This window comes from Capricornis sumatraensis, chromosome 5 (assembly GCF_032405125.1).
Source record: "Capricornis sumatraensis isolate serow.1 chromosome 5, serow.2, whole genome shotgun sequence".
Classification (NCBI taxonomy): Eukaryota; Metazoa; Chordata; class Mammalia; order Artiodactyla; family Bovidae; genus Capricornis; species Capricornis sumatraensis.
The window spans coordinates 103,576,746-103,599,187 of record NC_091073.1 but is presented as its reverse complement, the minus strand read 5'-3'; the positions used below and the strand labels follow the sequence as shown (position 1 = coordinate 103,599,187).

The 22,442-nt window shown below is 43.7% G+C and overlaps 1 protein-coding gene across 1 annotated transcript in view; it reads left to right on the top strand.

The window, feature by feature from the left end:
• The window catches only part of LOC138079868 (solute carrier family 23 member 1-like), a 66,047-nt gene that overhangs the window by 25,537 nt on the left and 18,068 nt on the right, over positions 1 to 22,442 (top strand). The window contains exons 4-6 of the mRNA XM_068972621.1: positions 5,343 to 5,502; positions 20,250 to 20,431; positions 22,111 to 22,231. Of these exons, the coding sequence (XP_068828722.1) occupies positions 5,343 to 5,502; positions 20,250 to 20,431; positions 22,111 to 22,231 (463 nt within the window). The remainder of the gene's footprint in view (positions 1 to 5,342; positions 5,503 to 20,249; positions 20,432 to 22,110; positions 22,232 to 22,442) is intronic.

Below are 22,442 nucleotides of genomic sequence, written 5' to 3'. Positions count from 1 at the left end.
CAGCAAGAGTCTTAGGAAGCACATCTTAGAGAACCAACCTTCAAGAAATGGGAATGCCAGGCAACAGCTTTAAAAACAAAACAAAAAGCCCATATTATAACATGTTTTTTAAGGAAACATTAAGAAAATGTTTTGGTATACATACCTTTTCCAACTCTTTGCAACCCCATTACAGTCCATAGAATTCTCCAGGCCACAATACTGGAGAGGGTAGACTTTCCCTTCTCCAGGGGATCTTCCCAACCTAGGGATCAGACCCAGGTCTCCAAGATTGCAGGCGGATTTTCTACCAGCTAGCCACAAGGGAAGCCCAAGAATATTGGAGTAGGTAGTCTATCCCTTCTCCCGCAGATCTTCCTGACTCAGGAATCAAACCAGGGTCTCCTGCATTGGAGGTGGATTCTTTACCAACTGAGCTATGATGGAAGTCCTCATATGACTGAAGCCAGGCTTCAACAGTACATGAACCGTGAACTTCCAGATGTTCAAACTGGATTTAGAAAAGGCAGAGGAACCAGAGATCATATTGTCAATATTAGATGGATCATAGAGAAAGCAAGGGAATTCCAGAAAAGCATCTACTTCTGCTTCATTGACTACACTAAAGCCTTTGACTGTGTGGATCATAACAAACTGTGGAAAACTCTTCAAGAGATGGGAATAACAGACCGCCTTACCTGCCTCCTGAGAAACATGTATGCAGGTCAAGAAGTAACAGTTAGAACAGGATATGGAGCAATGGACTGGTTCCAAATTGGGAAAAGAGTATGCAAAGGCTGTATACTATCACCCTGCTTATTTAACTTGTATGCAAAGTACGTGATGTGAAATGCCAGGTTGGATGAAGCACAGGCTGGAATCAAGATTGCCAGGAGAAATATCAATAACCTCAGATATGCAGATGACACCACCCTTATTGCAGAAAGTGTAGAGGAACTAAAGAGACTCTTGATGTAAGTGAAAGAGGAGAGTGAAAAAGCTGGCTTAAAGCTCAACATTCAAAAAACTAAGATCATGTCATCTGGTTTCATCACTTCATGGCAAATAGATGGGAAAACAGTGGAAACAGTGGCAGACTTTGTTTTCTGCGGATGGTGACTTGCAGCCATGAAATTAAAAGACGCTTGCTACTTGGAAGAAAAGTTATGACCAACCTGGATAGCATATTAAAAAGCAGAGACATGACTTTGCCGACAAAGGTCCAGATAGTAAAGCTATGGTTTTTCCAGTAGTCATGTATGGATGTGAGAGTTGGACCATAAAGAAGGCTGAATGTTGAAGAACTAATGCCTTTGAACTGCGGTGTTGGAGAAGACTCTTGAGAGTCCCTTGGACTGCAAGGAGGTCAAACCAGTCCATCCTAAAGGAAATCAACCCTGAATATTCTTTGGAAGGACTGATGCTTGAAATGAAGCTCCAGTACTTTGGGCACCTGATCCGAAGAGCCAACTCATTAGAAAAGACCCTGATGCTGGGAAAGATTGAAGGCAGGAGAAGGGGATGACAGAGGATGAGATGGTTGGATGGCATCACTGACTCAGTGGACACGAGTTTGAGCAGGCTCTGGGAGTTGGTGATGGACAAGGAAGCCTGGTGTGCTGCAGTCCATGGGGTCACAAACAGTTGACATGATTGAGTGACTGAACTGACTGACTAACCCTTTCCAGAAGTAACCACACATTTCAGAGTGAATAATAATGAAAATTATTCTATTTATTGAGCTCTTCCCTAGGCATCGTGCTAATCACTTACATATATTTTATCTTCACAATTACTCCTTGGGAGATTACTACTATATTTTGTCAAAGAGGACACTGAGGCTTGCAGAAGTTGGGCAACATGGCTTGGTCACACGCCTGATAAGGCAAAGTCGTATTCAAACTTGCCTTTGGTCTATACCATGCTCATAACTGGTGTTATAGCACCGTGGTGAAAAAACCCAAGACATCCTGGTTAACTCTGTGACCTTGGGCTCCAGATCAGTTATCTATAAAGTGATAAGGCCAGGTTGGATATGCTTCAAATGGCCCTTCTATTTCTAAAATGTTTAATTTTAAAAATCAACAATCTGTGGTTGACAAAAGAATTAGAAGGCACATGTATAATAATAGTGAATCATATTCAAGGTAAAAATTTTGAAATAAGATGAAATTAATTGTGAAATTAAAAGCAGCTCTAAGATACACATTAAAGTCACCAAAAAAGGTAAAATGTATATAGAACAATGAAAGCCTTGTAGTAATACTGAATGCATCGATCTGAAACATGTACCAAGAAAGTGCATAAAAGAAAAACTAGTAGAAATACAAGAAATATACATAGATCTCTGTCAAAAGAGTATCAGTAAGAAGTTATGAGCAAAGTGGTAATGCTCATAAAACAAGGTGGGGAGGGGGACAGGAATGGATGGAAAATGGGATTGGAAGATCTGAGTATAGGAGAGGGAAGGAAGAATTTATGGATACGTTGTGTGAATCTAACTGTAGGACATAGGCATACACTCTAGTAAATTAATGGAAACAATTCATCTTGCTCTTGAACATAAAATGTATTTAGTAGTTTCAAAAAGGTAGAGGGAATTCCCTGGTGGTTCACTGGTGAGGACTCAGTGCTTTTGATGCAAGTTCCCTTGGTGGGTGAACTAAGATTCTGCAAGCTGAGAGATTCATCAGCCAAAACAAAAGGTAAAAAGTGCAACTATCATGTTAGTGCATTGTCCCAACTACATGTAATAATCTTGAAAAAAAAATAACATGAACAGAGTTAGAAAAATGCTGAACTACTTGAAAATTTTGAAATATCCCTTAAATAAGTTCTAAGTTAGGGATATAATAACAGAAAATATTTTTTAAGTGAAAACAAATCTCACCATCAGTAAAACTGTTTTAAATATATTTTTGCAGTATCTAATTTCTATGTAATGAGTAAAACAGTTTATAGACAAGGAAAAACAGACATAAAATCACATCTTTTGTGACTTAACAAAATGCAAACTCACATTTGTCAGGATTTCATTATATACCTATTAAACTAAAAAAATGAAATCAGAAAACCCAGTGTTGATAGATTTTGTAACACTAACCTCGGTACTGGAGGGATAGAAAAGGAAAATAGACTTCTCTGCCCTCATGGAACCCAGTAATACTGAAATGGCTGAGGCCATGGTGGTATAGCAATGGTGGACTGTTTATAAGTATAACTGCAAACTGTTTAAAGAACCCCTGAGAGTGCGTTACTGTAAATGATTAGTTTGTTAGTACAAGGGCTAACCAGGAAATATGTAACTAGAATATAAGTGGGAATTTTGTCTCACTCACTGTGGTGTTTCCAACAGCTGACAACCAGTGCCTCCCACAGAGCAAGTCCTCAGTAAATATTTGTTGAATGAATGAAATGTGCATATGAAATTACAGCAAAAAACTGAAACAGAAATCTTGTATTACATACTGTCTGTACCTATGATATGCAAAGACGTCTATGTTCATTTTAAAAGCTCAAAAGGGATTTTGTAATGATATAAGTATAGTGTGTTTCCCTTCTCTGTCAAGATACTTAGCTTCATACTTTCTATGAATTTTTAATTGAAGTATAGTTAATTTACAACGTTGTGTTAGTTTCAAATATATAGCAAATTGATTCAGTTATATATGTATATAAATATATATCATATATATAGATTCTTTTTCATTATAGATTATAAAATAGATTATAGTTCCCTGTGCTATACAGAAGGTCCTTGTTGTTTACTTATTTTATATATATATTAGCGCATGCATGTTAATCCCAAATTCCTAATTTATCTCTCCCCACCATAATTTTTTAACTAAAAAAATCACTCATACATACCCATTCCATCACCCATGTTTCCTGCCCTGTGTGTGCCATATACTCCAATCTATTTTGGAGCCGTATGGGTCTAGATTTATGAATCTAGATCCGTTGTTCTCAACCCTGGCTGATGTTAGAATCACCTGGAGGTCTAAGCTCTTTCCATGCCTGGGTGCACCCTCTTGACCAGCCTGTGAACTCATCTGAGGCTGATGCTCAGGCGTTGCTAGTTCCTATGTTCAGCCAGGACAAAATCCAGTTAGGCAGTAAAACTCTTTAATACACTTTATATTTTCATTAAATAAAATTGTTCATTCTCAAGAAGACTCTTTAAGCTATCTTCATGCAATCCTGATTTCAAAAGTACTCTTTTAGTACTGTTAAGAACAAGTATCTAAACTGGGTGCGCTAAACCATGGCAAATGCAAGCAAGAGGCTAAGATCCTCTGTTCCACTCTCCCTCCGCACCAGTTTGATTATAATATGCAGGGGGAGGAGACTAGGGCAGCCTTAACAGCTTCTGACCAGCTAGTAAGACAGGGTTATTGGAGGTTGACTTATCAGGCTATGTTCACCTTGAAGGGAGACAAGTCAGATGGACACTGCTGGAAGTTCTCGCAGAGGCCATAGTGAGATGCTGACCAGGAAGAAGAAAGGCCTGTGTAGGGCACACACCCTGATAATGGACCTCAAACTTGTTCAGTCCATGTGATAAAAAGGAGCCTGGAGGTAGAGGTCTGGAATCGCCTTCCATTTTCGAAGGCGCAAAGGAATCTGGCCACCCAGATTCTAGGCTGTGCATCTCTTGTCAGTGGGGGAACTTGACGTGTGTGAACTGTGCTTTGATCCTGGGGTCTGGGGAAGTTTCTCTGGGACTGAGGAAGACAGTGGCACCCACCAAACTCTGCTCCCTGAGCTCTGTGCTGCCCCAGATCGTTTCCCAGTACGTGACTTTCTGCTCCTGGGCTCGCATCTCCAGGACTGGGATTAGGTCTGCTGGTCTTATCCTCCCCACCTCTCCTACCTGTCCAAAGTGTGGCACAGTTCATGGATCTGACTTGGAGACTGATAGGAGTTCTGTCGGAGAAGGCAATGGCACCCCACTCCAGTACTCTTGCCTGGAAAATCCCATGGACGGAGGAGCCTGGAAGGCTCCAGTCCATGGGGTTGCTGAGGGTCAGACACAACTGAGCGACTTCATTTTCACTTTTCACTTTCCACTTTCATGCATTGGAGAAGGAAATGGCCACCCACTCCAGTGTTCTTGCCTGGAGAATCCCAGGGACGTGGGAGTCTGGTGGGCTGCCGTCTGTGGAGTCGCACAGAGTTGGACATGACTGAAGCGACTTAGCAGCAGCAGAAGCAGCAGGAGTTCCCTATAACTGAGAACTGCAGGAGTCATGTGTTGCCCTGAAACCAAGGTAGAACTTGGGATGAAAAGGCCTCTGCTGGGGCCAGTGACAGGCCAGTGTTAAAGGGGCTAATGGGTAACTGTCTCCTTTCCCCTCCTCCAGGCTGCCCATTCTCCAGGGAGGGACATTTGCTTTTTTGGGACCCTCCCTGGCCATGCTGTCTCTTCCCACCTGGACGTGCCCCACGTGGACCCTCAATGCCAGCCAGGTGAACACCAGCTCACCTGAATTCACTGAGGAATGGCAGAAGAGGATCCGAGAGGTAATGGGTTGAGGGGGCAGGGTGCGAGGAATGGGGTGGTCCTCAAAAGAGGCTTCGGAGTTGACTCCTTTTCTCAGCTCACTGCTAGGCAAGATTACAAACTTTAAGATACTTGGTCCTTGTTTAATTCAGTTGCGTCATTCAGGGAAAGAAACTGGTGGCCTTGAAGCAGGCTTTAAAGTTTGGCCATGCTCCAGGATAAGTTGAGCTAAGTGAGTGTTAGTCCCTCAGTTGTGTCCAATTCTTTGCAACCCCATGGACTGTAGCCCACCAGGCTCCTCTTTCCATGGAATTCCCCAGGCAAGAATACTGGAGTGGGTAGCCACGCCTTCCTCCAGGGAATCTTCCCAACCTAGGGATGGAATCCTGATCTCCTGCAGTGCAGGCAGATTCTTTACACTCTGAGTCACCAGGATGCCCGTGCTCCAGGTTGGCTTATCTAAATGACAGATTAGGAAGCCAGCACACAGGATTGTCAGCAGAAAGCCCAGCCACAGCCTCAGGGACAGTAGGCCTCATAGCTTCCAGACTCTAACATCCTCATCTGGCCTCGGAGGTGAGGCGTCAAGGATGGCTCATGGGTGGAATAATATATGAGTGAAGGTCGCCTGAGATTTCTAGGAAGTCCAATCATCTCCCTCCCAGCTTGACTTTAAATATGGAATCCTGGAGCAACTCAAAGGCCCACATCCTCTGGAGCAGGGGCAGAGTTACACAAATACTGTATGGTGTGGGGTTCTTCTTGTTGGTGTTCAGTCACACAGTCATGTCTGACACTTTGTTACCCCATGGACCGCAGCATGCCAGGCCTCCCCGTCCATCACCAACTCCCAGAGATTACTCAAACTCATGTCCATTGAGTCAGTGATGCCATCCAACCATCTCATCCTCTGTCATCCCCTTCTCCTCCCACCTTCAATCTTTCCCAACATCAGGGTCTTTTCAAATCAGTCAGTTCTTTGCATCAGGTGGCATAGTACTGGAGTTTCAGCTTCAGCATCAGTCCTTCCAAAGAATATTCAGGGTTGATTTCCTTTAGGATGGATTGGTTGGATCTCCTTGCAGTCCAAGGGACTCTCAAGAGTCTTCTTCAGCACCACAGTTTGAAGGCGTTAGTTCTTCGACACTCAGCCTTCGTTATGGTCAAACTCTTACATCCATATATGACTACTGGAAAAACCATAGCTTTGACTAGACAGACCTTTGTTGGCAAAGTCATGTCTCTGCTTTTTAATATGCTGTTTAGGTTGGTTATAGCTTTTCCTCCAAGGAGCAAGGACTTTTAATTTCATGGCTGCAGTCACCATCTGCAGTGATTTGGGAGCCCAAGAAAATAAAGTCTTTCACTGTTTCCATTGTCTCCCCATCTATTTCCCATGAAGTGATGGGATCAGATAACATGATCTTACTTTTCTGAATGTTGAATTTTAAGCCAGCTTTTTCATTCTCCTCTTTCACTTTCATCAAGAGGCTCTTTAGTTTCTCTTCTCTTTCTGCCATAAGTGTGGTATCATCTGCATATCTTAGGTTATTAATATTTCTCCTGGCAATCTTGATTCCATTTGTGCTTCATCCAGCCTGGCATTTCACAACATGTACTCTGCATGTAAGTTAAATAAGCAGGGTGACAGAATACAGCCTTGACGTACTCCTTTCCCAATTTGGAACCAGTCCATTGTTCTGTGTCCAGTTCTAACTGTTGCTTCTTGACTTGCGTACAGGTTTCTCAGGAGGCAGGTAAGGTGGTCTGGTATTCCCATCCCGTGAAGAATTTTCCACAGTTTGTTGTGATCCACAGTCAAAGGCTTTAGTGTAGTCAATGAAGCAGAAGTAGATGTTTTTCTGGAACTCTCTTGCTTTCTCTATGATCCATCTAATATTGGCAATATGATCTCTGGTTCCTATGCCTTTCCTAAATCCAGCTTGAACATATGGAAGTTCATGGTTCGCGTACTGTTGAAGCCTGACTTGAAGGATTTTGAGCATTACCTTGCTAGCATGTAAAATGAGTGCAATTGTGGGGTAGTTTGAACATTCTTTGGCATTGCCCTTCTTTGGGATTGGAATGAAAACTGACCCTTTCCAGTCCTTCTAGTACAAGGTAGTCTGCTCAGGCATTACTCCAGCCCTCACTTATTGTCTTAGTGTGCCTCCCCCAAGCTCTCTAGGACTGGACCAAAGGCATTCCAAAACTCAGGGCTTTGGACCTAGAGCAGAGTCTGTTAGTAGATATCCCTGGGAGTCTACCTGACAAGCCTTAGTGAAGCCAGGGTCCATCCAGCATCCCACCCAGTCCAGGTTCAGTAGCCTCATGGCTGCAATAAGGGTCACATTCTCAGAACGTGACAGATGAAGGAAGAGGTAACATAGAGGAGACACATTCCTGACAAGATTCCTATTCTTACCCAAGTTCAGGGGCTTCCCTGGTGGCGCAGAGGTTAACGTGTCTCCCTGCAATGTGGGAGACCTGGGTTCGATCCCTGGGTCGGGAAGATCCCCTGGAGAAGGAAATGGCAACCCACTCCAGTATTCTTGCCTGGAGAATCCCAGGGATGGAGGAGCTTGGTGATCTACAGTCCACGGGTCGCAAAGAGTTGGACACGACTGAGTGACTTGACTTCACTTCACCCAAGTTCAACCAATGAGAGGGAATAGAATTGACAAAACACTCCAATGGGGGGGTGGAGGGACAATGATGTAAGTCCTGATCTGGTTCCAAAGGCCTGAGAATCAGGAGTGCTGATGTCGAGGGCCAGGAGAAGACAGATGTCCCAGCTCAAGCAGCAAGCAAAAATGTTCTTCCTCTGCCTTTTGGTTCTATTGAGTCCCTCAAAGGATTGGATGGCACTCATTCACATTGGGTGGGCTTCCCAGGTGCCAATAATGGTAAAGAACCCGACTGCCAGTGCAGGAGACAGAGGAGACATGGCTCCAACCCCTGGGTCAAGAAGATCCCCTGGAGAAGAGCACACAGTATTCTTGCCTGGAATATAACCAGTACAAACCAGCTCCAATATTCTTGCCTGGAGAATCCCGTGGACAGAGGAGCCTGGCGGACTACTGTCCATTGAGTCACAAAAAGTTTGACATGACTGAAGTGATTTAGCAGAGAGAGATACTCATTTTGGGTAGGGCCATCTGCTTCATTCAGTTCACCAATTCCAATACTAATCTCTTCTGGAAACACTGCAGAAATAATGTTTTATCAGCTGTCTGGGCATCCTTTAGTCAAGTTGACATATAAAATTCACCATCACATTGTGTATATGTTCCACTTTAGTAAACACTAGCAAATACATTTCTGAAATGGATGTTCCAATTTACCTTCCTGCCAGCATCATATGTGAGTCCCAGTTACGCCACGATCTCACCAACATTTTCTAGCTTTTTCATGTTAGCCACTCTACTGAGTACATTATGGTAAACTTGTATCATTCTTTTATGATGCTATTGAATGATACAGAGTTAACTGTAATTGTCCTCATCTTATAGGTCTATTTGAACACCTGGACTCTTTTTTGCTCCTATGCTTGCCACCTTCACAGGTGTGTGTGTGTGTGTGTGTGTGTGTGTGTGTGTGTGTGTATGCTCAGTCATGTATGATTCTTTGTGACCCCATGGACTGTAGCTGCCAGGCTCCTCGGTGCATGAAATGTTCCAGGTGAGAATACTGGAGTATGTTGCCATTTCCTAAACCAGCAGATCTTCCTGACCTAGAGATCAAACCCGAGTCTCTTGCATCTCCTTCATTGGCAGGCAGATTCTTTACTACTGTGCCACCTAGGAAGCCCTTTAACTGGTGACTAGAGTTCAATATCCCAATATAGATTTTGTTATTTATCATTATTTCTGTGACTTTCATTTCATCAGTTCAGTTCAGTTCAGTCGCTCAGTCGTGTCTGACTCTTTGCAACCCCATGAATCGCAGGACACCAGGCCTCCCTGTCCATCACCAACTCCCAGAGTTCACTCAGACTCATGTCCATCGAGTCAGTGATGCCATCCAGCCATCTCATTCTCGGTCGTCCCCTTTTCCTCCTGCCCCCAATCCCTCCCAGCATCAGAGTCTTTTCCAATGAGTCAACTCTTCGCATGAGGTGGCCAAAGTACTGGAGTTTCAGCTTTAGCATCATTACTTCCAAAGAAATCCCAGGGCTGATCTCCTTCAGAATGGACTGGTTGGATCTCCTTGCAGTCCAAGGGACTCTCAAGAGTCTTCTCCAGCACCACAGTTCAAAAGCATCCATTCTTCGGCGCTTAGCCTTCTTCACAGTCCAACTCTCAGATCCATACATGACCACAGGAAAAACCATACCCTTGACTAGACAGACCTTAGTCAGCAAAGTAATGTCTCTGCTTTTGAATATGCTGTCTAGGTTGGTCATAGCTTTCCTTCCAAGGAGTAAGCATCTTTTAATTTCATGGCTGCAGTCACCACCTGCAGTATTATGTAAATTCACCTGTGAGCTCATAGTTAGTCTATGACCTGTCTATGACCTTTTAATCTTAAAGTTCAGACAACAGACCACGTCAAAAATGTGCCAGCATCACTGTAGGTACTGGCTACTTTCACAGTGTTCATTCCTCATTGTCCATTCAGTACAGCCCAGTATACTTTGGGTCTAGCTTCATTAGATGTGCTCAGTTGCATAGAATCAACTATGATGCCAGCACCCCTCATCCCAGATTGAAGATGTATCTAGTAGTATGACAAAGAAATCATTTTCTTATTTCCATTTTAAACACAATGGGCAAAAGTAGCATTATTTGATGGAAGATTTGGTGACTCCAATTCTTTCTTCCACCATCTTCTTTTTTCCCGTGATGAGCCCTTCTCAACCCATTTTCTTGCACCTAGAGGGGGTTTTGAGTTTTTCTCCCCTAACTTTTAATAGTGGGCAGGAAAAATAACATTGCTAAATCTTCCTTTGTGTGTCCTTTCCCAAGGTACTTTCACATGATTTAATAAATATATTGTCACTGGATTCTTTCCACTGGGTAGGATGCACCCTGAAAAACACCAGACTTTCCAATCTGGCCCATAAATACCATCAGAATACCAGCAAGTCAAATTAAATTGGTTCTAGTATTCCATCTTAAGGAACACAACCAAAGCTCTAGTCCTGGAAAAATAAGATTTCTTTACCCTCTGCTCCAACTGCTCCATTGGCGACTCACTTTTGTGCCCCATTTTCAGCTTGAGCTTCCACTGTGTTACCCTGCAAAGCCTGCCCTTCCTGCCTTTGTTACCCACATTTTATTCAAGCACATATTCTAATTTTGCAGTAATTTTACTGCTTTGGGGTACAGTGTCATGAAATATGAAAATATCAATTGATATTGTATTTCTTGGTCCATTCCTGTCATGTTCATGCTGTGAAAAGTGATCCTTGAGCTGTTTAATATATAAGCTGATCTTCATGGTGATTTCAGTCTGGGCTGCTAGTCTCTATATTGTAGCCTGGGCTGGGGCTTCAGTGATAGGATAGGCAACGTTCAAATCAGAAACACTGTCCATACCAGGTTTTTCTTGTTGTCGTTCAGTCAGTAAGTCATGTCTGACTCTGCGACCCCATGGACTGCAGCAGGCCAGGCTTCCCTGTCCTTCACTGTCTCCTGGAGCCTGCTCAAACTCATGTCCACTGAGTTGGTGATGCCACCCAACCATCTCATCCTCTGTCACCCACTTCTCCTCCTGTCCTCAATTGTTTCCCAGCATCAGGATCTTTTCCAACGAGTCAGCTCTTCACATCAGGTGGCCAAAGTATTAGAGTTTCAGCTTCCAGTGAATATTCAGGGTTGATTTCCTTTATTGACTGGTTTGATCTCCTTGCTGTCCAAGGGACTCTCAAGAGTCTTCTCCAGCATCACAGTTCTCCAGAACCACAAGGTTTTTAAAGAATGTTAAAAACCTTCCCTATTCTGTGGACTGTCTGGTTTGGGCAGCCTACCAGCTCTGTGATGGGCCATTTATCCTCATGTTCTGCCACCAGAGGCACCTGTGCCCACCACTGTCATCAATCAATCAATCATTGTCATCAATCTGGATCATCCTGGGAAACACAAACAATGTCAGATAGAGATGGAGATTGTGCAGTTTGTGAGCCCACGTGTGCATGGCTTGTGACCCAAGGTGTCATCTCCTGGACCCTAGTGACTACATTCAAAGTCATACTTCCCTCCTCTTTTTTAAGACACAGGGACATTGATATGAACCACCAGTATCTGAGATTTGAATATTAAGTCCTGTCCCATAAAAGGTGAAATTTCAGTACAGCCTCTCTGACCGACTTGCCAGACCAAACTGCTAGTCCATTGGCCACAGCTTGAGAACCTAAAATTCTAAAGGGATGATTCTGGGTAAGTTCGTGTCCACTGGCACATCACAAGCACTGTTCATTCGCTGGACTTAGACTTGCCTTCCTTCCTCCATCAAAGCCCTTCTACTGAAATGTTACATTCAGTCTCAGTCTTTCTCAGGTGGATGAGCAGTACCTTCAGCAAGACTCCAACTTGCTTTTTGAATTCAAAGACCCACATAGCGAGATCCAAATCTTGGTTGCTAGAGTTAGATTATCTTGTGAAGTAGTGTCCACCCAAGGAAGGCAGGGACTGTCACTTTTTCATGGATCTTATGAACTCCTCCTTGTGTAACTGTGTTTTCTTCTCCTGAATGTCACTATTTCCTTTTAATCAGCAAGTTATGTTGATGAGACTTAGCATGCACGCATGCCCCTTCCTTATTTGAATGTCTTTCTGACAGCATTCAAGATATCATTGAGATTTCTGATCTTGGAGTTATTTGGTGCCAGTCAGTAGAGCTCTAATTCCAAACAGTGCCGAGTAGCAGACTAGTTAGGAATGGCCTTTCAGAGGGAGAGTGGTTGAGTAATTCCTTTGGGCCACCTCTGCACCAAATGCCCCACTCAGAGCTGAAGCATCTGGCATCTGCCAGGGTCAGCCCTCATTCAGCGTGGACTCAACCACCAATACTTCTTTTATCTCAGGAGCGCTGTGCTGGTTGGGATGCTGGTCTGAGACCAGTCTGAGCCATAACTTGTGAATTTCAGCCAGACCTTTCTGCTGTTCTTCCCTTTCAAAAACAGCCTTTCTGCACATGTCTGTGCTCTGATGTGCAGTCCAAGAGCACGCCAGATGCGGATGTACTTCAGTGATCTATCAAGCCCTTGTGCTTCCTTTCTTTTCTCAAGGTGGACTCAGATTTAAGGGTTTTTAATATTTAATAAACTTTTCCGTGTAGATCTAGACCAAGACATATCTAAGGATTTCACTTGTCAAGCTGGTGGGCCCTGGATTTTTGCCAGGTCAGTTGGCTAACCTTCAAATACCATTTGTCGAACTTTTTTCAAAGCATGATGTATTTCTTCTTCAGTGCAGCCTATTTGTATTATATCATCAATAGCATGAGTCACAAAACACATGTGGTTTGAGGTTTGGTTTTGTTTCTGCTCTCCCCCAGGGAGGCAATACTTGGCTTTGGTAAATGCAAGTTAAAACTAAGCAAAGAATAAGAAGCGGAAATTTTAATTAACTATCAAGTTAAGAAAAAAAAAAAGGGGGGGGGTGGATTTGTTTGAGCCAAACTGAGGATTATAACCCAGGCAGCAGATTGTCAGGAAGCTCTGGGAACTGTTTCACCTGTTAGAAGTCAAAGGAATCAGTTCAGTTCAGTTCAGTTCAGTCGCTCGGTGGTGTCCGGCTCTTTGCGACCCCATGAATCGCAGCACGCCAGGCCTTCCTCTCCATCACCAACTCCCGGAGTTCACCCAGACTCACGTCCATTGAGTCCGTGATGCCATCCAGCCATCTCATCCTCAGTCATCCCCTTTTCCTCCTGCCCCCAATCCCTCCCAGCATCAGAGTCTTTTCCAATGAGTCAACTCTTCACATGAGGTGGCCAAAGTACTGGAGTTTCACTTTTAGCATCATTCCTTCCAAAGAAATCCCAGGGTTGATCTCCTTCAGAATGGATTGGTTGGATCTCCTTGCAGTCCAAGGGACTCTCAAGAGTCTTCTCCAGCACCACAGTTCAAAAGCATCAATACTTCAGCACTCAGCCTTCTTCACAGTCCAACTCTCACATCCATACATGACCACAGGAAAAACCATAGCCTTGACTAGATGGACCTTAGTCAGCAAAGTAATGTCTCTGCTTTTGAATATGCTATCTAGGTTGGTCATAACTTTTCTGCCAAGGAGTAAGCATCTTTTAATTTCATGGCTGCAGTCACTATCTGCAGTGATTTTGGAGCCCCCCAAAATAAAGTCTGACACTGTTTCCACTATTTCCCATGAAATGATGGGACCGGATGCCATGATCTTAGTTTTCTGAATGTTAAGCTTTAGGCCAACTTTTTCACTCTCCTCTTTCACTTTCCCAAGAGGCTTTTTAGTTCTTCACTTTCTGCCATCAGGGTGGTATCATCTGCACATCTGAGGTTATTGATACTTCTCCTGGCAATCTTGATTCCAGCTTGTGTTTCTTCCAGTCCAGTGTTTCTCATGATGTACTCTGCATATAAGTTAAATAAGCAGGGTGACAATATACAGCCTTGACATACTCCTTTTCCTATTTGAAACCAGTCTGTTGTTCCATGTCCAGTTCTAACAGTTGCTTCCTGACCTGCATACAGATTTCTCAAGAGGCAGATCAGGTGGTCTGGTATTCCTATCTCTTTCAGAATTTTCCACAGTTTATTGTGATCCACACAGTCAAAAGCTTTGGCATAATCAATAAAGCAGAAATTGATGTTTTTCTGGAACTCTCTTGCTTTTTCCATGATCCAGCAGATGTTGGCAATTTGATCTCTGGTTCCTCTGCCTTTTCTAAAACCAGCTTGAACATTAGGGAGTTCATGGTTCACGTATTGCTGAAGCCTGGCTTGGAGAATTTTGAGCATTACTTTACTAACATGTGAGATGAGTGCAATTGTGTGGTAGTTTGAGCATTGTTTGGCATTGCCTTTCTTTGGGATTGGAATGAAAACTGACCTTTTCCAGTCCTGTGGCCACTGCTGAGCTTTCCAAATTTGCTGGCATATTGAGTGCAGCACTTTCACAGCATCATCTTTCAGGATTTGAAATAGCTCCACTGGAATGCCATCACCTCCACTAGCTTTGTTCATAGTGATGCTTTCTAAGGCCTGCTTGACTTCACATTCCAGGATGTCTGGCTCTAGATGAGTGATCACACCATCATGGTTATCTTGGTCGTGAAGATCTTTTTTGTACAGTTCTTCCATGTATTCTTGCCACTTCTTCTTAATATCTTCTGCTTCTGTTAGGTCCAGACCATTTCTGTCCTTTACCGAGCCCATCTTTGCATGAAATGTTCCCTTGGTATCTCTAATTCTCTTGAAGAGATCTCTAGTCTTTCCCATTCCCAGTCTTTCCCATTGTTTTCCTCTATTTCTTTGCATTGATCGCTGAAGAAGGCTTTCTTATCTCTTCTTGCTATTCTTTGGAACTCTGCATTCAGATGCTTATATCTTTCCTTTTCTCCTTTGCTTTTCGCCTCTCTTCTTTGCACAGCTATTTGTAAGGCCTCCCCAGACAGCCATTTTGCTTTTTTGCATTTCTTTTCCATGGGGATGGTCTTGATCCCTGTCTCCTGTACAATGTCACGAACCTCATTCCATAGTTCATCAGGCACTCTATCTATCAGATCTAGTCCCTTAAATCTATTTCTCACTTCCACTGTATAATCATAAGGGATTTGATTTAGGTCATACCTGAATGGTCTAGCGGTTTTCCCTACTTTCTTCAATTTAAGTCTGAATTTGGCAATAAGGAGTTCATGATCGGAGCCACAGTCAGCTCCTGGTCTTGTTCTTGTTGACTGTATAGAGCTTCTCCATCTTTTGCTGCAAAGAATATAATCAATCTGGTTTCGGTGTTGACCATCTGGTGATGTCCATGTGTAGAGTCTTCATCAGAGTCTTCATAGTCATATATATTTTTGAGAAAAAAGATCATCTGTTAAAATGACATACTGATATTTCATGTAAAGTTCACCAGGTATACATTGTCCAGGTAAGCACATAGAAGGGAGTAGCAGGTCACCATGACTCCCAACAGAGCTGAGGAAGAACACTATTCTTTCAAGAAGTTATATTGCTACAACCTAGAGGGGTGGGATGGGGAAGAAGATGGGAGAGAGGTTCAAGAGGGAGGGAACATATGTATACCTATGGCTGATTTATGTTGATGTTTGGCAGAAACCAACACAATTCTGTAAAGCACTAATCCTTCAAGTAAAAGATAAATAAATAAATAAATAAACGAAGTTACATTGTTAGCATCAGAAGAAAGAAAAAAAAACTGCTTTACAGTTTATCTGGCCCTTCCATCTTTGAAGAGCTCTGGTTAATGTGTAATGTGGATGCACACTGCATTTTGGGGAGGGAGGAGGCCCAAACAAACAGGAGGAATTTAATATTTCATTTTTTTCCTGTCTTCCTTTGTTGTTGTTGTTCAGTTGCTCAGTTGTGTCTGACTCTGTGACCCCATGGACTGCAGCATGCAGGCCTCCCTGTCCTTCACCATCACCCAGAGTTTGCTCAAACTCATGTCCATCGAGTCGGTGATGCCATCCAACCATCTCATCCTCTGTTGTCCCCTTCTCCTCTTGCCCTCAATCTTTCCCATCTTCAGGGTCTTTTCCAGTGAGTCAGCTCTTTGCATCAGGTGACCAAAGGATTGGAGCTTCAGCTTCAGCATCAGCCCTTCCAATGAATATTCAGGATTTATTTCTTTTAGGATTGACTGGTTTGATCTCTTTGCAGTCCAAGGGACTCTCAAGAGTCTTTTCCAGCACCACAATTCAAAAGTATCAATTCTTTGGTACTGAGCCTTCTTTATGGTCCAGCTCTCACATCCATACATGACAACTGGAAAAACCACAGCTTTGACTATACGGACCTTTGTTGGCAAAGTAATGTCTCTGCTTTTTTTATTATGCTGTCTAGGTTTGTTGTAGCTTTTCTTCCAAGGAGCAATCATCTTTTATATTTAATTTTTTTTCTTGTCTGCCTTAGAATATGAATTTTATTTCATCAGTTTCTTTACCCTAATCTGCTAGATGCCAGGGGCACAATTTCCCTTTCAGTTAGACTTACTGAGAACTATAATTCCTTTTTTAAAAATTTAGTTTTGGCTGGGCTGGGCCTTCGTTGCTGCGCATGGGAAAGCGGGGGCTGCTCTCTAGTTGTGGTACGTGTGCTTCTCATTTCAGTGGCTTCTCTTGTTGCAGAGCGTGGACTCCAGGGTACCTGGGCTTCAGTAGAGGAGGCATGTGGGATCAGTAGTTGTGGCTCCCAGGCTCTAGAGCACAGGTTCAATAGTGGTGGCCCATGGACTTAGTTGCTCTGCGTCATGTGGGATCTTCCTGGATCAGGGATGGAACCCATGTGTCCTGCATTGGCAAGTGGATTCTTTGTCACTGAGTGACCAGGAAAGCCACAAGAAGTAAAATTTCTTATGCAAGAACCTCTGGCCTTCGTACTATCTGAGAAGAAAGATCCAACAAGTTAGTTTGTCTCCTCTCCTGCCTGAGCTCTTCTGTTGCTCAAATCCTTCCTGTGTTCTAATGACATGGCTGCTCTAACACTGTAATAGTCAGAAGCAGTTACCTTGTTTTGAGGACCCAGTATTAGTAGTAAGAGGATGTTTAGGGATGTGGGTCATGCTGAGCCTGCACCGAGCTCAGGATCCCAAGTGACAGACATAACCGTGTTTTCTTTAGTATGTTCACCATTCTTGTATTTCTGAGTCCTCTAAAGCAAGAGTCAGCAAACTGTGGCTCTTGGACCAAATCTAACCTGTAATCTGTTTTGTGCTGTGCTCAGTCATGTCCGACCCTTTGCGACCCTGTGGACTGTAGCCCACCAGGCTCCTCTGTCCATGGGGATTCTCCCAGCAAGAATACTGGAGTGGGTTGCTATGCCCTCCTCCAGGGGATCTTCCCAACCCAGGGATCAAACCCAGTTCTCCTGCATTGCAGGTGGATTCTTTACTGTCTGAGCCACCAGGGAAGCCCAAGAATACTGGAGTGGGTAGCCTATCCCTTGTCCAGGGGCTCTTTCTGACCCAGGAATCAAACTGGAGTCTCCTGCATTGCAAGTGGTTTCTTTACAAGCTGAGTTACCAGGGAAGTTACTCAATCTGTTTTTTACTCCTTACCAATTAAGAATAGTTTTTGCATGTTATTTATTTATTTATTATTGGCCACACCATGCTACTGGGTGTGTGTTATTGAACCTTTGCCCCCTGACATGGAAGGGTGGAGTTGTAACCACCGGACCACTGGTTTTTACATTTTTAAATTGTTTAAAATTAAAAAAAGAATATGTGACAGAAACTACATGTGGCCCACAAAACCTGAAATGTTTACTATCTGATCAGTTACAGAAAAAGTTTGCCTACCCCTGCTCTAAAGCACAGGGCCCAGGGTAGGGGTTCCTCTTGCCCAGATCCAGAACAGTAGCCTCCACAATTTCTTTCCCACATCACTTCCAAGTGTCTGAGAGTGAGCACAAACCCAGAGTATTAGCTGTGGTATTTTAGCTCCATCTGCTGGTCCAGGGTTTTTCACCAGTGCTGTAAACATGGGAAAGTTTTTGCAAGTTTCAACTTCCTTTCACTGATCAATGGATTGGTTTAATTCACTGAGCCAGCCTATTGGAATTCAAGGTAGATTTTTCCATGTTCCACTGGGTTATGTTTATTTACACACATCCCAAGTCTTGAAACCACCAATGGTTAGCAGTCCAACTCTACATCACAATAGCAGCCACCAATGAAAGTGAGGCAAATACAGGATCAGTAGTCATTTCATTTCTTTCTGGGAGATAAGAAGTGATAGAGAGGACAGGTGAATAGTCATTATAAGAAAATGGTGGTAGGGAAGAGATGGCGAGCTCAGGTTTCAACACATTAGATCAATTTAAACTTCACCTTCTGGTATTATGGTGGTTTAAAAAATTTTATATATGTGTGTATGCTTATTTATAAGTGAAATGAATGACAGCAATGATAAAATGGCTAGGTGGGAGAAATTAGGATTCTTTTGTTACTATAACTTATTCATGCGACTCAGGAAGTCGTATAGTGTTATTTGAAAGTGGACTTGAGTTCACTGTAAATGTTTATTGCAAACTCTAAGGCAACCACTAAAGGGAAACCAAAGGATACCAGTTATGCTAAGAAAGGAGAGAAAATAGAGTCATATAAAAATATCAGTTAAAACCATCAAAGGCAGAAAAAGAGTAGAAGACAAAAAAAGAAATGAAGACCAAGGGCAACAAATGGAAAATAGTAATGGATATGGTGGATATTAATCCAACTAGATCAATAACTACTTTGAGCATCATTGCTCTAAAGGCACTTATTAAAAGACCAGAGATTGTCAGAGTGGATAAAAAAATGAGACCCCACCATCTGTTGTCCAGATGAAACCTACTTTGATTATTAAAAGATTTTATTGGAATAGAGTTGATTTACAATGTTGTGTTAGTTTCAGATGTACAGCCAAGTGAATCAGTTATACATATACATATATCCACCCCTTATGTATAGACCACTACAGAGTACTGAGCCGTGTTTCCCATGCTATGCAGCAGGTCTTTATTAGTTACCGGTATTATATATACTAGTGTGCATATGTCATCCTCAGTCTCCTAATTCACCCCTCCCCTGTCAGGGGATCTCTTATCCCCTGATAACCATAAGTTCATCTGCTACATCTGTGGCTCTATTTCTATTTTGTAAATAAGTTCATTTGTACCCTTTTAAAAAAGATCTCTATATAAGTGATATCATATTATATTTGTCTTTCTCTAGAAACCTACTTTAAATATAAAAATACATGTAGATTAAAAGTAAATAGATGGAGAGGAATATACTATATTAACACTAATCAAAAGAAAGCAGGAATCAGACTTCTTTCTTTTCTGGGAAATCAGACTTCAAAGCAAGGGATAAAAAGGAAAGTGTAACACCCAAATAAGTAAAGTAAAAAAAAGAGAAATAAACTCAGTGAGTCCTATAGCTCAGGGGTTGGCAAACTACAGCCTATGAGCCAAATCTGGCCGGTTGCCTGTCTTCTGTTTGTTTTTTGAATAGCTCGCAAGCTAAAAACGGTTTTATATTTTAAATGGTTGAAAAAAATCAAAAGAAGAATATTTTATGACAAGTCCAAATTGTACAAAATACAAATTTCAGCCCTGTCCATGGAGTTTTATTAGAACATGGGCAAGCTCATTTGTTCCCATCTTGTCTGGTAAAGTTTCGACTGAGCCTGACAGCCCACAGAACCTCAACAATTCACTCTCTGTCCCCTTTGCCAGCCTCTGAGACAGAAAGTAGGAAACCAGAGAAAAGTAAAGCAGCAAGACGGTCAATACACTACTGGGTAACACCAGTATTACAAGTCATCAGCATGATCACCATGATAACCTTGAAGTCTACTTTCTGAAAAACTTCACATAAGGTGAAAATGTCCAACAGACAGTTGGCAATAGAGGACTGGAGAGAGGAGTGAGGTTAGAGCTCGCCTTCCGTTGTTTCCTTTAGGGTCCAGCTTTGCCCCCAGCCCTGCCTCTGAAGGTACCACCCATCCCGGTGGGCTGGGCTGGGCTAAGGCCCCGCCCCGCCACAGGCCCCGCCCCGCCGCAGGCCCCGCCCCACCACAGGGCTCTCAGTCAATGAGCCCCACTCTTCCTCTTCAGCTGCAGGGAGCCGTCATGGTTGCCTCCTGTGTCCAGATGCTGGTGGGCTTCTCCGGCCTCATTGGCTTCCTCATGCGCTTCATCGGCCCCTTGACCATTGCTCCCACAATCTCCCTGGTGGCCCTGCCTCTCTTTGATTCCTTGGGTGACGACGCCGGGATCCACTGGGGGATTGCTGCCACGTAAGTACCCTCCGTGGTGCAAGGGCCATTTGAGTTCCCTCTAGAGGAAGGTTACCCAGTTAAAAGAGTGAGTCCTGGATATTGGCAAGCTCAGGTGGTTTACAAGTACTTTCACAAACATTTGTTGTTGTTCAGTGGCCAAGTCGTGTCGGACTCTTCGTGACCCCATGGACTGCAACATGCCAGGGTTCCCTGTATATCTCACCATCTCCTGGAGTTTGCCCAAGGTCATGTCCACTGAATAGATGATGCCATCCAACCATGTCATCCTCTGTTACCCTCTTCTCCTTCTGCCTTCAATCTTTCCCAGTGTCAGGGTCTTTTCCAATGAGTCAGCTGTTCGCATCAGGTGGCCAAAGTACTGGAGCTTCAGCTTCAGCATCAGTCCTTCCAAAGAGTATTCAGGGTTGATTTCCTTTAAGATTGACTGGTTTGATCTTGCTTTCCAAGGGACTCTCTAGAGTCTTCTCCAAAACCACAGTTCTAAAGCATCAATTCTTCAGCACTCTGCCTTCTTTATTGTCCAGCTCTCACACCCATACATGACACTGGAAAGACCATAGCTTTGAGTAGATGGACCTTTGTCATCAAAATGATGTCTTTGCTTTTTAACACACTGTCTAGTTTTGTCATAGCTCTCCTGCCAAGAAGCAATTGTCTTCTAATTTCATGGCTATGGTCACCATCTGAAGTGATTTTAGAGCCCAAGAAGAGGAACTCTGTCACTGCTTCCAAATTTCCCCCTTCTATTTGCCATGAAGTGATGGGACCAGATGACATGATCTTAATTTTTTTAATATTGAGTTTTAAGCTGACTTTTTCACTCTCCTCTTTCACCCTCATCAAGAGGCTCTCTAGTTATAATACCTTAAAAAGCAGTGAAATGGCTATTTAGAATGTATTATTACCATTTATTTGTTGTTAGTCCTCACAGACAATGAGTTCATCACAGGCAGTATCTAAACACACTTAGTGCAGGGTCCACAGATGGCTGATGCTACCTGTCCCTTGCCTCCTAGGTTTTCACTGAGCAAATATTTGTACACCTCCAGCTCCTGGGAAAGGTACAGAGACATAGCCCAGCTCTCATGCATTTGGTAGTTTAGCGGAGGGTTAAGACTTGAGTCCAAGTACCTGTGATACCAGGAGACAGTGATGAGGGTCCCAGAGTGTCAAGCTTGTTCAGGGAATGGGGCAGTGACAGCCAGCTTGTGGGGGATGGAGAGGACAGGGGAAGAGTGTCAGGAAGGCTTAGGAGTTGGGTGGGGAAGAGGCCCTTAACATTTAAACAGAGGGCAGGAGGAATTTGGCAACAACAGATGGATGTGTTCATTCACTCTGACCTCAAGGGCCTGCAGGACCTCCTGGGAGAGAAGATGGGCTTTGAACCTGGCCTCATCGGCTCCAGTCTGGATCTATGCAGCTGTCATGCTCATTTCTCAGGTCCCAAGGGATAGTTGTCCTCTGCCCACTCTTCCTCTTCAGCCACCGGCAGCCTCTGAAAGGGGCCCGCCCACCTGTTCCCAGCTGGCAGGATGCAGAGCAGGGCCTAGATGAGGACCTTCCTAGCGCAGCCCCCGCTCCCCAGACCCAGAGGCACACGGTGGCCCAGCTTCCTGGATCCTCGCTCTGGATGAGCCCCAGCTCGCCAGGTGGGGTGTGGTTTGTTTCTGTTTCAGGACCATCTTCCTCATCGTGCTGTTTTCTCAGTACCTGAAAAACATCGCAGTGCCTGTGCCCATTTATGGACGAGAGAAGAAGTGTCACACCTCTAAGTTCTACCTGTTTCAGGTCTTCCCTGTAAGAAGCACTCCCCACCCGCCGCCATTCTTAGCTGACTCACCTGGAGAGTGAGGGGCAGCCTCTTGCTCACCCAGATGGGCCTCAGGTCAAATGCTCTCTACCCGCAGTGGCCTCTCCTCCTCAGCCTCCCCTAACTGCTCCTCCCCACCCTGCCCATGGGTGGTGGGAGCACTGGCTTAGTGCCCTACAGCTCCTCCCGCAGTGCTTC